The sequence below is a fragment of the Podarcis melisellensis genome (assembly GCF_964234715.1).
Source record: "Podarcis melisellensis genome assembly, chromosome: 10".
In the NCBI taxonomy this organism is placed as follows: domain Eukaryota; kingdom Metazoa; phylum Chordata; class Lepidosauria; order Squamata; family Lacertidae; genus Podarcis; species Podarcis melisellensis.
Genome location: NC_138542.1, coordinates 35,062,497 through 35,075,142, shown reverse-complemented (window position 1 = coordinate 35,075,142; position 12,646 = coordinate 35,062,497). Strand labels below are relative to the sequence as shown.

Genomic DNA, 12,646 nt, shown 5'->3' with positions numbered 1-12,646 from the left:
GGAGAGGATATCCTTAAGCGCCACCTTCCTCTACCTACAGGTGCGCATGGGCAGGTTGCACAACCAGCTGTTAGTTGGAATGGAGGATCAGATCTCCTACTCAGTTAAATTCACTCACGTGCCGTAGAGGTTGGTGGTGCAAACAGGGGGGTCTGTCCAGCCTTCCCATTTCCCCCTAATAGCCTCTTGTACCATCTCCCCATGCGCCTATATGCACATATGGTGGGGTGAGAAGGTGGCAGGCTTCTGCTGAGTCTATGGGAATCTTCTGCATATGGATGCTGTGCCTATGGGAAACTGGAGCATCTACAGAGGATGTCCTTCGCACCGCATTCACTTACAATAGCCAGCTGATAATAATTTGCAACAGTTGGTACCAATTGTGGCCATTACCAAATGCTGCTTATAACCAGGCCCATGTAGAGCTTGCCTGAGGCCTGGGGCAGGAGTCTTGTTAGAATAAAGTTATAAGCTCAAACCTATAAGGTGACTTCTTTCCATTGGCTTTAAAACAGGAACAATGAACAGGGCCTCTTTAGCTTGATTTCATGTTTATTTTTAAGAGCCTTGGGCTCATGCGCCGAAAACAGAAAACAAGAAGCAGATTCAAATGTGTCAAAAGTTTGCAATATGCTTACCAAAGTTGTCAGTGCTGCAATAATTGGCTTGACTGAAATGTGGCTCTCATTAGGGGCCAATAGACCAACATAGGGCATAATAGCTCTTTAAAATAGCTGGGCTGCGATCTGTATGGTGCTTGCATTTATAAAAGGGGTGTGATAATCTCGAATAGCATGACACTTTACCTTTAAACCACCCCCTCCTCATCAGAATAAAGTACAGAAGTTCCTAGAAATTTCAAGCTGTGAGCAATAGAAAATGCGATAGTGCCATTAAACTCCAGCAGAGTTTATGACTCTCCACAGGCCCTTGATAAGGAAATAGGTCTTCCTCTTTGGTACACGAAGATACATGCACAGAAGTTGGCGCTTGTTTGTCTTTGTATTCAATTAACTGTTTCATTGTGGTTTGATGACGTCACTGTATCATCAGATTTGCATAATTATATCTGCAAATTGTGCTAGGAGAAGCTTAGGAGGATTGTGGTTGTTGCAAACAAAGAAAAATAAACCACCCTGCAAAAATAAATAAAAAGGACATTTGGAAAAGGGGGGGAAATTGTGTGTGTGCAATAGTGAAATGGAAAAATAAGCCATAAAGCCCCTAAGCAGTGGCCTGGATTCATCAGGCTGCCAGTGCTAGACAGAGCAGAAAATGTCAACACCTACATGGGTATGTGCATTCTTTCTTGAAGAGGCAGTAATATTGGAATAAGAGCTGACCGATGATGTTGTGTTCAGATCATCTGTGCTGATGTTATCCAAAGTATCACTGAGGCCGCTGCTAACTGAACTGCTGTCATCCCAGCTGCAAGCAGGTGGAGGCGGGGGAGAGAAAGAAAGAGAAGATGAGTATGTCATCTGTTCACACCTTGATGAGAAAATGCAAATAGAAATCAGCTAGTTCACCATTTCCCCCCCCCACCCAAAAAAGAGGTTAGAAATTAAGCAATGCCTTAGAAATTAAACATGACATTGTATGTATCATTTTCTAGGTGTTTTTAATTAACCATTCATTTCTTGCTAAAAAAAATGCCTTGCTAGCAACTCCATCAGGAAGCCATTCAAAAAAATGCAATTTCAATTTTTAGCAGGGCCAGGTATATATTCGTTGTTAGAGCAGGTCACTTCATAGTTCGTTGCAATCACCTTTGGAACACTGCCAAGTGAAATTCATTACACCGGCCTGAATTTCTGGCCTTAGTTTTATTATTAAGCTTGAAGCACTTCTATGGGTTTCCCGGGAAAAAGAAAAGAAATATTTATTTTGGATGTACTCTAACCAACTGTCAAGCCCGATTCGTGCTTTAGATCTCAGATTAGGTTTGAAGTTTGTCCACCCTGTCTAGCCAACACCAACAATGCCTGAAGGAGGAAAGCATGATTGCAAAAACGGGAGGATATGCAGTGGACGTGTGTCAGGGAGCAATGATTGGATACAGATCCTTGATGTAAATCCATTGCACGTTTTCAGCAAGCCTGTCTGCACAGCTTGTGGCTGATTGATGTAGTGAAGGCTGCCAACTACACAGGGGAGTGACAACCACCCCCCTGCTCTGTCCATCCCAGATAAGCAGAAATTTCCCTATCAGAAATTTGCGACTTTTCATGAGATTCCTATTGCTTTCTTCAAAATTCCTCAGATGTTTGCCAAACAGGAGCCACCAAGATTGCTTTGAAATCTCACATTTATTTGTTGTGAGTTACCCTGAGGCGCTTTTTTTTTTGTATTTTATAGCATGTGGTAGGACATAAATTGAATGAATAAATTGCAATAGTACTTTGGCCGCAGGACTGAAGCTGAGCAATTCCCTTGTCCCTTATTGATTACTTTCTGCCCCAGGTTCAAAACCACCTATTAAGACATTAATTATCTTTAGTACTCAGTTTTGAGAGGATTTGATAGTATTTGTATCCAGGCTTTCCATACTCTCTAGAGACACCCCCCCCCCCCATAATAATAATTCAGTAGCACACTTCAAAAACAATTCTGGGCTGTGTCCAAGTTTTAGTTTAAGTAAGAGGTGACCATTAAAAGTAGATGTTGAGCTACTTGATAAATGGAGTTGGGTCAGCCAGATTTTTAGTTGATTTGCACAGTCATGGCAGGCGTTTTACCATCTGCAGACTCCCACATCAAGAAAGAGAGCCACCACACTATCATAGAATCATAGAGTTGGAAGAGACCACAAGGGCCATCGAGTCCAACCCCCTGCCAAGCTGGAAACACCATCAGAGCACTCCTGACATATGGTTGTCAAGCCTCTGCTTAAAGACCTCCAAAGAAGGAGACTCCACCACACTCCTTGGCAGCAAATTCCACTGTCGAACAGCTCTTACTGTCAGGAAGTTCTTCCTAATGTTTAGGTGGAATCTTCTTTCTTGTAGTTTGGAACCATTGCTCTATGAAAAGCTGTTTTTCACTTGAGTGTACCACATTAGCCTTTTCTGTGACACTTCTTGATGTGTAAGCAAATGCAGCTGTTGCTTCATCTCACAGCTGTTGCATGAACAGTACATCCTCCCCAATCTATTAAAAGAAGCTGGTGGGGTGAGGTGTGAGGTGGCCAGACATGATGGAGCTGAGCGATTAGAAAGACTTCTGCAGGCAGAAACTCAATCATTTGAGGAATGTTTAACAACTGCTGTTTAAAAAAAAAAATCAAAGCGACTTCATGATTTTTTACAATAAATGTTTAGACTCTTCACTGCTGCTGTATCATGTCAATGATAATGTCCATGTGTAATCGGAAACATGCCATTATCTTAAATAAGAATTTCCCTAAGCAACTGTCTGCGAGATAAAATAATTATCTCAAATTAGAGAGTGCCATTAATTTTGTTTGCTATATTTGCTAGATTTAATCGACTTTCTCTGAAACTCATGCAATGAACTTATCACTGGGTTAGGTCATCAGAAGTTCAATTCAAGCACTTCATGCTCATCTGATGGGCCAAACTTCATGGAGGAAGATGTGAATTTGAGCAGTCACATGTAAAGCAGGGGCAGAGTGCAAGTTAAAAGTATAAAAAAGCACACACAGGCAAGTCTCATCCACTACTTCTTCCTCTGCAGGAAACCTCCCTATAGCTGATTTCTTTACAGCTGTGCTGACCTCTGGTAATGGAGCCTGGAAGAGGGATAACTGCATTTTAAGACCAGGGGTTGGGCTAATCCACGGGCCATATCTGTGCATGAAGCAATTACTGATGCCCCCCCCCCCAACAATACAGCTGTCGCACTGGTGCAAATGTGAGCAGGAGGTGATGCTGAGCAGCAGGTGGTCTGCTGAGCCCTCTCAGGGTGCTAGTGTGAGCAAAGAGTTTTCAAACCTCTCCACTCAAGACTAGCGCAACGTTGGTGATATGGATCTCTCCAACACCTTGCTCCACAGACAATGGTGAATAGCAACGCTTTTGCCTTCTGTCCTGATTCACTGTGGCTTTCTGCCTTGAATAGCACAGTAGTAGGTGCTTCTGGGAGCAATGCAGTGGAATTGTCCATCAAGTAATAATGAGGAGAGTTTTTCTAGGGGAGGGACAGCTCGCCAGGAAAACTCCACCTGTCTTTGAGGGTTTTTTCATTGGAGGAGATTGGAGGAAACTGTCTCCTTTCATTTGCAGGTAGGAAGTGAAGAAAGACCCTTTGCTCCACTCCTTCCCCACCCCCACTCCCAATTACTGGGCACAAATGAGTTGATTTAACATGGAATAAGGAGGGAAGGGAGTGTGGGAATCTAAAATGGAACAGCAGAAGAATTTAACAGAATAAGGGGTGGAGTAAATATAGCTCAGTAAATTTAATTATTGATAACATATTGAATCAATAAATAAGGGAGAGAGGAATTTTGGCTTTGGTTATGCTCGCTTTAAAACTTTGGCCACACCTATCTTTACACTCCAGCCACACCCACTTTGACATGTGCTCCCAAAAGGTTTGCCCTGGATCTTTGTGGCCCTCAGCCCAAAAAAGGTTAGCCATGTCATCCCTGTTTTAGGAAATGGACTACAGTTTAGGGAAGAGAGAGAAGTAGCAGATAGGGGGAAGAATTCTGAATCCACAGACAAAAAGGTTCCTTGTGTACTTTAAATCACCTTTCCCCATTTTCCCACTTTATAAGTGAGGCTGATTTTAAATTAGCTTTTTCCCCACCTTCTATCCTGAGCTAGTATTTTCAAGTGGCACACTTTCTCTAGATATGAATAGGCCTTTTTTTACCATCACTTGTGAAAACACCTCTAAGATAAACACCTACAAGTTTTGAAGGTCAGGTGTTAAGCGGTTTTGCCATTCTAGAACTATACAGTACAGAATGACAGAGGTAAATGTGTTCTTTTACGGATCGATACTAAGGTGAAGAATCTTGGAGTTTGGCCTCATAAGCAGCTTTGCTCATTAAATAACAACCTAAATTTAGCCATCGAGCTGAATTAGGGCAGGAAAAGGACTTTATAACTGATTCACTAACTTCCTTATGAATTATTTCTAGCTCGTTAAGGTAGACTGATAAGAAAATAATTGGAGCATTTTACTGAGAAAACCTCTCTGTAATATACCATTAAACATCAATTGCGAAGGCTGCCTTCATCACCATGACACCAAGTTCGATCCATCAACCATTTTTGTGTTCAGTCCTGGGCATGGCGGCTAATGAGTCATAAAGCAGCAGCACTACCCCTGTCCAGTCAGATTCAAGATGGCACAGACTACATAAAAATCAAGCTGCTGTCTGTACAAGTCAGACTAGACAATGAATCCTTCTAGAAGTTTATAACAGCTATTCTATCTTCATAGGTAAATGCCTATGAAGGCCGTTAGACTCATACTTTACCTTCCTTTCCACAGCAAGCGTAATGCATTACCTGTCATTTTCAAGCATGGCACCCACCGAAGCATAAATTCCCTATAACTTCAGGGTCATAGAATATATTTCATCACCATTTTCACAGCTAAATTGTATGTGGCTAGGGGAAAAAATAGGAATAAACAAATGGAACCACCATTGTCTATTACTCTTTAAGGTACCTTTCCCTTTAGGTTTAGGAAAAATTGAAACATACAGTGAAATAAAATGAGGCATTTTACCATTTAATAAAAGGGCATCTTGTTTTACACATGAAATTATCCCCTCAACTATTTCTGAGTTACCACATGTATTAAACAAATATGGAGAACCAGTGTTTAAAATTCTCTGCCTGAAAGAAGATATATATTCTGCAAGAGCAGCATGGGAGAAACTAATCTGCTGATTCAATTTTAATTGGGAGTCAAACTTTTTAACTTCAATTTCTGTTTGAAATAAGAGTACAACTGGAGTATTACAGGTATCTGACAAAGTTATCTGTTGGATTGGTAACAAAGTCAAAATGAAACAGATTGTACCTAGATTCTCAAATATTAAAAAGTGGCAAACAATATGTTGTTCATTATCCTTCATCATATTCAAAACAGATTAGTGGCATAACATTTAAGTGCATTTCAAAAATGTTTAACTCCAGATATGTATCTCTCTCTCTCTCTCTCTCTCTCTCTCTCTCTCTCTCTCTCTCACACACACACACACACACACACACAAGGAAGAGACCTGCTGAATCAGGTCATGTCTTCCCCTAGTCTAGCACTCTGTTCTTACAGTGTCCAACCCATGGGAAGACCACATGCACACAAAGTTAAACACAATGGAAGAATTCCATCAAGAAATTACAGTGATGTATTAATAACCCACAGGAACAACACTTCAGCTAAAATTACCGCTCAGATGCTTTTTGTTTAGTTGCAAAACATACAGCTTGCAGCCAAGAGAGTGTTTACATTTTTCATACACAGGTGCTGACAAGTTAATTAACACAAGTTAAATTTAGGCCAAAATGCAGGAGCTCAGAAATGAGCAAGTCACCTTGATTCTTTGTTTTCAGTTATTAAGTAAAATAAATTTCTGCTTCTTCCCATTTAATACTTAACTAAGCACCTATTTGTTGGTTTATCAAAAACTGTCTATGCAAGACCTTAAAAACAAAGGCAGCAATACTCCATATATATTGGATATTAATTTTATCTGTTTAGAGTTCATGACTTTCTCTTCCTATGTATGAAATACTTAAGTTTTTTTGTGTAGTAATATAAATGTCCTCTCCTTTTTTCATCATTATCCCATTTAAATGATTACTGTATTTTAATTGCACTTTGTTTCATGCTTCTCTGTGGTGTTTAGAGGAGGAATATGAATCCAAAATATATGCTTGCAAAATACAATCCTGTATGCAGTCTTAAAGGTCTGTGAGCAGCTTGTGGAAAACATATATAATGCCTATTTACTAGGACTGCCTGCTATGGAAATAAATTTTAAAACCTGGAACATGTGTGGGTGGATCCCTGAGCCAATCCACTATATACAAGAGGCAAAGAAGCCCAGATTTCTTGCCACTCTTGGGACAGAGTCCATTAGTTTGGGGCAGGTTGAGCGCAAAATTTGTCTATTTCCCGAGGTGCACACCATTTTTTATAACTAGTGAGTAAACAAACAGCCATGGCCTTTGCTTCTATCAACCAGTGACACAGGGATAATTTTAGAGACCGAATGTAGCAGACATGCAGACATGTCTATGCTACTATTGGGAACTGGTCCCAAAGCAAAAATTTGGCCAGCTAGAACATACTTCTGGGCAATTAGCAACTCTGCTGCTGGCCATGCATGACAAACCTTCTGACAACTGGATTCAGTTCCTGGGTTTGCTGAATGACTGAGAAGTATTGGGGCTACAAGTTGCCCATTCTGATACAGTACATAGGCCCTGTCCATAACTCTCTGTCATTGGTTAAATTCACTCTTAAGCATTCACAGAATTATCTATGTACAAAAGATTAAACCATGGTATAATTGAAACCAGATATTAATGTGGTTAAATGATGATAAGCAATACATTTCTTCAGGCTATGCCTTTTATAATTTTATTACTGAATTCTTCTTTTAACAGCCATACTTACAGGATTTTCTTTTTGTTTTTTAAAGAAAACTATTCTTTAAAATCTGTGTAGTGTACTGTAACAAGATATATTGAGAAGGTGAGCATAATTGCTATGAGGATCAAAATACTCTGTAGAAAATATATGTAAACTTTCTGGAAGTAAATGTGTGTGTGTGTGTGTGTGTGTGTGTTCATACTAGCAAATGGTTCACTGGATAATTCTATGAAAGTCTTCTGATAAACTTGATTGCTCGCATCCAGAGGGGCAAAAATGATACATGTGAACAGTTTACACATCAAACTTCGTCTATAAGTAACCATCAAAATCCCATGAACAGATATCTCCTTGTGTAAAATGGTTGCTTACCCTAAAACAGAAAGTTGATTTTGTATTCTCTCTTGCTGATTCCCTCTCAGCACGACAGCACAGCCTTAAGACACATGTGCATAGTCTGGTTCCATGGAAGCTTACTACAGCTATGTAGGGCTAATGTAAGAAAGGAAAGGTGCACAGCCTCATGCAAAACACATACCCCTATCCAGGGACGTGGATATGCTTGTGAAACAAATTTTAAGGGCTCATCCATACTTCCTCTCTCCCCGCTGCTTTCCCAGACTGACGCTTGCTCTGATTTAGCACTAAAGAATGCATTTTCCCTTGGAAAGTAGCAAGGCAAGGGGGAAACAGCTCAAACCCATGCTTTCTAGGCACAGGACAAATGGAAGTGTTGACAAGCCCGTTTTGTGCAAAGGATGAGAGTAACAATCATCGGAAGGGCTAGAGAGATTTCTTGTGCACAGAGGAGATTTGGCCCTTGTGCCCATCTGATTTGGACTGGGCATTTACCTTTATATCCACTTCCTTAGCACGAGGAGGTTGAGAAGGGTCTGATGTTGGAAGTATAGAATCCTGTTCCTTCCAGGTATTTCATTCAGGTGCAGGTAGACAGGATTCAGGAATTAGCCTCTGGGCTCCTGGGTACTCCAGGCCTCAACTGGGGCAAAAGATGTACAAAGATGCTCTCGCTTCAATGTGCTCTTATTTCATTACCACGCCTGGAGGCTCAGATCTTTTGCTCCAATATCCAGTTTTATTGCAATTTATGACATTGTTCTGCAGCTGCTGCCTCAGTGCCTTGTTTTACTACATAGCGGACTTATCTCCTGCTGTTGCTCAAGTGTCCTGGCCCTCCAGGTTCGATGCTCCTGACCATCTCAGAGGACCACATTGCATGACAAAGATCACATTACCCCATTACCTTAACACTTATTCTATATAAAGCTTGCACACAAACACATGCACATAAACGTGTCAAAATAGTTCCCCTGACACAGCCTGGGCAAGAAATTATCCTTGCTAGGGCTCCAGCTCGGCACACCACTCCTCTTCTTTATATATGGACAGTCATATATGCAGCAAGCACACTTTCCCAGAAATTCAATGCAGCTTACTTCTGAGCAGAGATGTACAGGACCGCACCATCTGGAGGTGCACAAAATAGTGTCATTAAGGTTGCTTGGCAACGGCAATTGTGCATCTTCTCCGTTCAGAGCTTTCAAAATGGCCAAGGGTGAAACAAGGCAGTGGCAAATACAGGGAAAGGGAGTAGGAATGGCAACTGCCTCCCCTCCCCCAGGAGTTAGTTTGTTGATTGATGCTCTCTAAAGCAATGCAATCCATGAGAAATTATTAAATTGTTCTGCATAAAAGCTGCTCATTTCAAAAAAGGTTGCAGGTTGGATCAACACAATTTTGCTCTTCCGGTTATCTCCATTAACCTCCCATATTTCCTTCCTGGACACATGGAGGTAGCTTTGGAGATACCTGAAACTGCCCCTTGGCTAGAGCTGGGAAGTGTCTATTTCCAAGGAGGGCAGCTATAATTGTTCGATTAACCGTAATCTAAATTTTAATTTTGGGAAAATTATGAGTGGCAAAGGATAATGCGATGGTTTGGGTAGGCAGCAGATTTAACAAAAGTAGCAAACGCTACGACTGAACTTAATATTGCCACTGCATTTTGATGAAGGTAATAAATTAAACCAAGAGAGCAAGAAACTGTGTGCATGGTATAAAGCTCACTTGAGAGCAGCAACAATCTAACATGCAAAGGTCAGAGCTGTACAAAAAAAACAGACAGTACGCAGCCAAGGAAATCACTTTATCAGTTGGATACTAGAGACTGATTAAAGCTGCCACTGTCTGCAAAAAAAAGTCTCATGAATATACTATGCAAAAAGGAAATCAAGCACTACCTCTCCAGGAATAGCTAATTCCCCCTCTAAATCTAAATGTTAAACATATTTAATCATAATCTATTTTGGAATCATTTACTTAAACCTTTTCTATACATAACCATATTGAAACCTAACAGGGCAGGGATCACTTTTGCCACCTTGATTGTATGATTTTAAAAGTGGCTGTGTTAATGATATTGTAAATCAGGCATAGGCAAACTCAACCCTACAGATGTTTGGGACTACAATTCCCATCATCCCTGACCACTGGTCCTGTTAGCTAGGGATGATGAGAGTTGTAGTCCCAAAACATCTGGAGGGCCGAGTTCGCCTATGCCTCTTGTAAATGTCCTTCCATCTATATACATAATTTGCTGTCTTCACTTCCATAGGAAATATACATTCATTTTTGAATGATCAGTACATGGTTCAGGGGCTCCTACTTGAGATCCAGATGGACATGCAGTATCTTTTAGGTGACCTAACTTTCAGGAACATCAAACACCATACAGCTTTCTGGGGAAGGAGCTATAAAAATCAATACCATCACATATCACAGGTTCTCTCAGAGCACAGGAAAAGCGTTGAAGATTCTGCCCAACTCAGGCATCCCCATATAAATTATCCCTTGATAGTATTTCGATTTTTCTGTTTGTTTGTTTTATTACCAGGGTTTGTGGAGGAGGAAGCTACCAGACTACTATATCTCTATCCTTTCACATCTTTTAGTTTTATCTCCCTGAAATGATTGAACTTGAAAAAGTGAAGATTTTTACTAAAAAGGCGCTGCTTAATGAAGCTCCCCCCCCTTCAGCTAAAACACACACACATATATAGGCTAGCTTGTAAATGCACTGCAAGGTATATTAAATGTGGAGCACTCTTCACGGTTGAGCCCAGTGAGGGTTTTTTGCAGGAATATTATTGTCAGTGGTAGAGCATCTGCTTTGCATGAAAAAGCTCCTAGATTCAGCCCTGGTCATCTCAAGGGAGATGAGTCCTGCCGAAATCCTGGAGAGCTACTGCCAGTTGTACAGATGGCCCTGAGCTGAGAGCACCAAGGATCTGATTTGGTATAAGGCAGCTTTCCATTTTCCTAGTTCAAATAGACAATTATTTTTGTAGTTTTTCTGCTCCCTCCTTCCTTCAGTTGTTCACTTTCAGCCTCACCTTTCAGGTAAGCATGCTGAGTGAAGAATAGCAACAATTGGTAACTAGGCAGTGATAACCAGAGAGTGCCATTTTTCCCACAACTGCATCCTGATGCTGGAAAAAAATGGCATGCTGTCATGTATTCAATTTTTGCTCATCTTTGATGTATACAAGGCACAGAAGTAAGCAATTCTACATTGCTGCTAAGTTGAATGGTAACTACCATACTTTCCCGTCTATAAGACACCCCCTATTTTGGGGGAGTCATATTTAAGAAAATGGGGGGAGATGTGTTGCTATCAAAGGGTTAAAAGAGTAGCAGAAACGCTCTAATCACTGAGCAGCTGGAGGTCGTTAGGCTTCCAGGAACATGAGTCTGTATAAATAGTCCCCCTGTTTGTTTGTTCTTCCCCTTCTCCCTTTTGGGTGTGTGTTTTGCTGAGATGTGTGGTTCGTCGCCAGGATTGTTTTTTGGTGTTTTGTAAATAAACCTTATTTTTTGATTTACAAACCGCATGCTCCAGGACTCCTTTTTGGGAAGATGCTGCCTCTCCTGCCCTTCTTAGCTGCTGCGCGAAATCCTCTGCCGTGGTGAGACTTTTAAAGAAGGAAGTGCACTGGGCATTTACATTAAACTAATTAAAGTTTAATGGGACAGGTTATGGATGTTTGTACGTCAAGAAGGAGATAAGGAGAGCAGTTCAGAGTGATTTATGCAAGGACTGGAGTGAAGACAGAAGCGGTTGCCGACAACGAAAGCCTCCAAAGCAGCTTGAGTCCTGCAACGTGCCTAGAAAAGTTTTAAAGAGGCACTGCGCAGTTTGTACTCGCTGGAAGACGTCTGATTCCTCAAGGAGCCACCTCAGCAGCTGGGAGACGGTCTACAGGTGTGTGAGTATCGTTCCTAAGCCCCAGGGAGGATGGCAGAGTCCCAGGAAAGTTTTACTGTCCCGTTTACGCGACTCAATGGGAAAAAATTGGCAAAATTGGAAGGCTAGAGTAAGGGTTTGGTTGCAAGCAAAAGAGTTGCTAGACACTGTTTTCGCTGTGGTTCCCCTTCCCACCTAATCAGGAATTGCACACGTGAACCTGGTCAAGACAGCAACAAGGCCGTTACCCCTAGTTACCAGACAAGGAGTTCCAGGGGACGTCGAAGAAGAGGAGGAGGTCGTGGCTACTCCCACAGCACACAGCACATGGCTTCAGCAATGGCGTTGATGCAAGGGCGTGGCCAAGGCAGCAATCTACGCTGGTTGATCGACAGTGGTGCATCTCACCACCTGGTGGCGCCATCTAGTGTCCGTTTGCAGAATTGCAGACATTTGCTAACCCCTAAAGTTGTGACAATGGCAGATTCAACTAAACGTTCCTTAGAGACTGTAGGCACAGTGTTCTTGAATTGTTTGCAAACAGAAATTGATGCCTACGTGCTAAAGGGACTGAAGGGGTGTATTTTGTCTGTGTCAGAACTTGATAGAAACGGGTTTAAAACTGTGTTTGAAAATGGGGTTTGCACTATTTCAAAGAATAACGTATCTCTTTTGCAGGTGGAATGCAGAAATGGGTTATATTATTTTGAGACAAGTCCAGATGAAGTTGAACAGGTTCATGCTGGTTGTGTGAACACGCCTACCCATAATTCTTGTGTTCATTTATGGCACCGCCGTTTA

At 41.4% G+C, this 12,646-nt stretch overlaps 1 protein-coding gene across 11 annotated transcripts in view; it reads right to left on the bottom strand.

The window, feature by feature from the left end:
* Positions 1 to 12,646, bottom strand: part of NAV3 (neuron navigator 3) — a 430,775-nt gene that overhangs the window by 66,591 nt on the left and 351,538 nt on the right. For 10 of the 11 annotated variants that reach the window (XM_081929086.1, XM_081929090.1, XM_081929089.1 and 7 more), the window contains one exon: positions 1,290 to 1,428. In XM_081929086.1, coding sequence (XP_081785212.1) covers positions 1,290 to 1,428 — 139 coding nt within the window. The remainder of the gene's footprint in view (positions 1 to 1,289; positions 1,429 to 12,646) is intronic. The other variant, XM_081929091.1, reaches the window with a different exon arrangement.